The following is a 5,728-nucleotide window of genomic DNA, read 5'->3' as shown; positions in this document are numbered from 1 at the left end:
AGCACAGAGTGGTAAGAAATAGATAATGCAGACCTGAGATGTTCACGATGTACTTTAGAATCCATGTATTCGCTAGTTTATTTATTTAAACCATGTTTGTTGAGTTAATACTATATGCCTGGCACTAGGAAGATCCTGGAAGATATGAAGGTGGATGAATACTGTCCCTGTCTCCGCCCTCCAGGAGCTTGTTGATGGGTGAGGGTGAAGAGTGTGGACACATATTATAGGTGTGATGCTATATGCATGCAAATAATGCAGTGGAAGCACAAAAGAGAGGCTTATTACTTTTCCCTGGAAAAGGAGGACGGAAAGGTAGAAAAGGCTCTGTGGAAGAGGAGACACTTGAACTGAGCCTTACAGGTTATTCACTTCTTTACACTCTCTGGCATAGTCCAATGGAAACATTCAAAATAAGAATTAAACACCCTACCAACCCCAATAAATAGTGATCATAATGGTGCCCGAGCCATCTAAGAAAATTTTTATGTTCAGTACAACTTGTGTGTGCTTTAAACTTAACTCAGTGGATCCTTCTTTGATTACTCCAGCTTGAACTGTCCTTATTTGGAGTATCACAGTACCTTAGACTATGTTTAGTCCATGAACCGCTTTTAGATCATACTGCTTTCCCCTGCACATAGTTTCCCCCACTACTGGATTGTACATCCCCCAGCTCCTTGAAACACTTCTCTAGTCAATTCTGGCATAGAGCGTTGAATTTATAGTTGCAAAGTGAGTGAATAAATGTGGTAAGGCCCTTGTTTCCTCGAAGGATTATTCTTCGATTGTCTGTAAAATGTAATACTCATTTCTAGGCCCTTCTCTATTACAGAATTGTGAATATAAGACTCATCTTGTACCCCATCACTACTTTATCTCACTATTGAAAAATAAGTACATCTGAAAGTTAGGAAAGAAGAGTGTAGGCATTGGCTTCGGATCATGTACACTTTCATAAAAGTGTTACCTCTGATTAGGGAAAAGTTGTTTGGGTAGGATTGTGGTGCAGTCCCAGCCGTAGATTGCTACTTAGGGTGGATCATCGAGGGAGAGTGAGCATCACAATGCACAATGGTATGAAATTCATCTGTGAAGGCTACCTCAGTGCTCTTCCATCTGGTGAGCCACTGGTGAATAACAAGTCAATAGGTGGCATTCATTCTAAAATATAAAAGTGTGAGATGGAGTGTTTCCTTTTTAAATTTATCCATCAGTCAGTCAATGTTGATGAACAGGAGAATATCCAAAGAATCTTGGTTTAAATTTCTGTTTGCTTTATAGAATCCATATTTTCATCTAATGATTCAGAGCTCAATAGTTCTCTCTCTTGGAAGTTCACCTTGCCTGTCCCATAAATTTTCTGTGAGAGGGGATATCTGGTTTTTTTTTGGTATTTGAACATAGATTAGAGTGTGAGAACTTCTCTGCAAATGAAAAGTGTTGCAGCATATAAATCCAAGATATTATTATTACTGACATTATCTCTGCCTACTAATTACCCGAACACCAGTTCATCCACTAAACCCAACTTTTGAATTGAGATTACAGGAATTTATAACCTTATCTGACTAATCATCTTTCCTTTTTTAAAAATTTGCCTTTTAATGTTTACGTGGTCAAATGTACCAGGTGCAAAATTATAATACATGGATGAGTAAGTCATACATATAAAAAGTGATCATTTCTGAATCATTCTAGGTATATTTTTTTGGGAAGGATGAGGGAAAATAACAGGAAATGCAAGTATGAAACAATTTTAATTTATTTAAAATTAATTAAAGGGGAAAGGAAACTCCAACTCTTGTAAAGTAAAGTGCCTTTGGAGATTAATTTTGGTTAAATACATTTTTAAAAATTGTATGGTCAGATAAAGGAAATAAGGAACAATCAAATTCTTTGAAAAGTTTTATCTTAAGCACAAAATTCTGAAATACTCCAATTTAGAATTTTAAAACACAAGTATAAGCTTCCCAACTAAAAGGAAAAGAAATAGAAGAAATTTCTCTTTCCTGGGAATCTGATAATGCCTTAATAAGCAACCCCTCAAAATATTTTAAATTTTTAGGAAAAAACCCTGAAAAATACAAATAACCCTGATATCTAGATAATCAAAAATCACAGCATAGATTCAAATAGATACACTAGTACGTTGAAAATCATCATTGAATTCATTAAAAAATTTTAAACATTAAAGGAAGATACCTTGATATTTTCTAAGATATTAGTGTCTTAGAGACACTTTGCATAAGGAAGTATTGCCAACTACTAGATGTAATAAATCGGAATTATTCTGAAATATTTCCAAGAATAAAATTGGAATCACTATACTGGAGCTAGAATTTATAATTTACAAAGATGCTGCAGCTATGTTTTCCCACAGTGAAACCCTTGATAAGAGAAATATCCAAAATCATGGCCTATGGAAATTATTCAAGATGTGTTATTATGCTGAGAAATAGAGATAAAATTATTCTCATCAAACTGTAGCATATTGACATGAATTTGATATTAGAATATCTCTCTATTTTAAAGGTTAGGCGTTTTTCTGTAGCTTTGCTGTTTTACAAGTAGAATGAAGTTCAATAAGTAAGACCTTAAAATAGGTGTTTGACAAGCAGAACTCCACACTGAGCTGGAATTTGAGTTGATTTATAAACAACGTTAATGGAATGTTGGCTGTTTCATTATGCTTATTTAATAAGGGGAACAATTAAAATATGAAGCTACTAAAATGGTTACCCTTAAGGAGTTAAGAAATTCACATTAGCTGTTCAGAGAGCCAGATTTATCAGTATATTTCAAGATATAATATTTTATTTCCCTGGTACTTATGTACATATGGATATTATTCACCCTTATAATTCATGATATCTACACAAAATAGTAAAATAAAGCGAAAATACTCATAAGATATGTTTGTTAAATACATACACATTTTTTACAGGGTTGTACAGCCTATTGTTAAATATTTTAAGCAAGAACTAGTTTTTACAGCTTGGAAATTCTAGTTATCTATTCTGAGAGGACATTTCTTAGGATTTTACTCATTACTTACTTTCATTTAAGAGGTCTACATTTCTTTGAACTCTATAGGTGAGGAAAATAGAATATGTTTCAGAATTAGGTTGATAGAGGTCAAGATGTGGGTAGTTGAGCAGGAGGCCACCATCCTTGGATGGAGATGAGTTTGTTGGTTTACACACTAGCAAGAGTGGACTATTTACCTTGACTCAATTGAAAGTGGATAAAGCAGTACCATCACTCTGACCTAGAAAAAGAGAAAATGTAAGCCCATTAGCGTGGAAGCCCATTCAGAAACATTTTCTATGAACGATGGGAGGACCAGCCTCATCATATTCCTGCTTACTGATCCACATCTGCTGGAATGTGGACAGGCTGGCCAGAATGGAGCCTCCTATCCAGACGGAATACTTCCGCTCTGGGGGAGCTATGATCTTGATTTTCATGGAGCCTGGTGCCAGGGTTACGATTTCCTTCTGCATCCGGTCGGCAATGCCTGGGTACATAGTGCTACCTCCAGATAGCACCGTGTTGGCATATAGATCCTTGCGAATATCCACGTCACACTTCATGATTGAGTTGAAGGTCATCTCGTGGATCCCGTTGGACTCAATGCCCAGAAAAGAAGGCTGGAAAATGGCTTCAGGGCATCGAAAGCGTTCATTCCCAATCGTGATCACCTGCCCATCAGGGAGCTCATAGCTTCTTTCAAGTGAGGAGGATGTGGCAGCACTGACCATCTCTTGCTCAAAGTCCAGGGCCACATAGCACAGCTTCTCTTTGACATCGCGAACAATCTCCCGCTCAGCTGTGGTGGTGAAGTTGTAGCCTCGTTCTGTCAGGATCTTCATGAGGTAATCAGTGAGGTCTCTGCCAGCCAGATCTAAACGTAGAATGGCGTGGGGCAGGGCATAACCTTCATAGATGGGTACAGTGTGCGTGACCCCATCCCCAGAATCCATCACGATGCCTGTGGTCCTTCCAGAGGCATAGAGGGACAGTACAGCCTGGATAGCCACATACATGGCAGGTGTATTGAAGGCCTCGAACATGATCTGGGTCATCTTTTCCCGGTTGATCTTGGGGTTGAGGGGTGCCTCGGTGAGGAGGATGGGATGCTCATCTGGTGCCACGCGGAGCTCATTGTAGAAAGTGTGGTGCCAGATCTTCTCCATATCGTCCCAGTTGGTGACCACTCCATGTTCAATGGGATACTTCAGGGTCAGTATGCCTCTCTTGCTCTGGGCCTCGTCTCCCACGTAGCAGTCCTTCTGGCCCATGCCTACCATGACCCCCTGGTGCCGGGGACGCCCCACCATGGAGGGGAACACAGCTCGGGGGGCATCGTCACCACCAAAGCCTGCCTTGCACATCCCTGACCCATTGTCCACCACCAAGGCAGACAGCTCCTCATCAGTCATGGCGCCGGCCAGAATCTTCCAGAGAGGTGAGCAGAAGTTAAATATAGAGTAAATCCCAGGCTAGGATGTGAAAGAGAAAGAATGAACAGATTGAAACCACTCCAGAACTGCCTTCAGAGAGGCGAGCCTGTGCTGTGATGACAGGTATTTACAGGTACACACTGGACCCGCCCATGTCCTATCCCACCAATTCTCAACACTTCTGTGTGGGGCTGCCTTTGAGGTATTATTAATAATGATGATGATGATTATACAAATCATCAGTAGACCTTCCTTTATAAAGAGAAAATTGGCTACCAAGTGGCCAAAGCTCAGTTTACTGTAATTAGGCAACCCACACATGGCTGTCAGCCGGCTTTGGCACAGTCCCTAAATAGCTATGATTATGCAATGAGGAGTATAAAAGCAAGATGAAAGAAAGCTAGTGCTGGGCATGGGTCACACTGCCAGAAGGACCACTCCCTCCTCAGTTTACCCTCTGGGTCCATTTTCTCCACACCAGCTTTAACTTTTCATTCTTAATATATTGTTCTTATGAGGAGTCCAACTCTGCAAACTTTACTTTTTCGAAATTTTCTTTCCCATTAGATTCCTAATCCCACAGGATGTCATCATGATCGAAACCGTTTTGATGAATGAAAATAATGAATGGCCAATGGTGACCTGACAGCTGTAATTATAATGCAGTTGTGTTGTGCAAAATTTAGGGATATTTAATGGACTTTTAATCCATCAGATATCAAGTAAAAGCAATAAAGTGTTCAACAAGTAAACCACTACAGATTTTCTTTCCTGATATAAATTTATAATAACCAAATTTTATTAAGCACTTACTATGCCTAGACATTGTTCATAGCATTAGGTTTATTGGGTCCATGTTGACTGCATAGAGGCTGAATGTCCAACTATCTTTCATGATTTGTTAGTTAAAATGCAGATTATAAAAGTTTTATTAATTTTTTTGCAATAACTCTTGAGTTATACAGTAAACAAGATTAAGTGATAAGATATATTTAAAAATCACATATTTGAACTGATCTTTAAAACATTTTCGTTTTCAAAATTCAGATGCTATATTATAAAATCAAGCCTCTCTGTAGTTATTAAAATGTACACAATTGAATTAGTGTTAGCTTTCCTTCAATTTTAGGAGATATTACACTCTGATCATTTCACAGGAACAATTTGTTTGAATTTTACATTTATTTATTTATTTATTTTTGCTGAGGAAGATTCACCCTGAGCTAACATCTGTGCCAATCTTCCTCTACTTTGTATGTGGG

The 5,728-nt window shown here is 38.5% G+C and overlaps 1 protein-coding gene across 1 annotated transcript; it reads right to left on the bottom strand.

Moving 5' to 3' along the window:
• Positions 1-1,747: 1,747 nt before the first annotated feature.
• ACTBL2 (actin beta like 2) lies at positions 1,748-4,639 on the bottom strand. The gene has a single exon (XM_008541068.2). It carries the CDS (start codon positions 4,443-4,445, stop codon positions 3,315-3,317), a length of 1,131 nt encoding a protein of 376 aa, XP_008539290.1. The 5' UTR covers positions 4,446-4,639; the 3' UTR covers positions 1,748-3,314.
• Positions 4,640-5,728: the final 1,089 nt, after the last annotated feature.

Source organism: Equus przewalskii, chromosome 20 (genome assembly GCF_037783145.1).
Source record: "Equus przewalskii isolate Varuska chromosome 20, EquPr2, whole genome shotgun sequence".
NCBI lineage: Eukaryota > Metazoa > Chordata > Mammalia > Perissodactyla > Equidae > Equus > Equus przewalskii.
The sequence above is the reverse complement of the archived record's forward strand: the minus strand, read 5'-3'. Positions and strand labels throughout refer to the sequence as shown.

Coding starts and splice junctions, on each gene's coding strand:
- ACTBL2 (XM_008541068.2), bottom strand. CDS start 4,445: ATGACTGATGAGGAGCTGTCTGCCTTGGTGGTGGACAATGGGTCAGGG.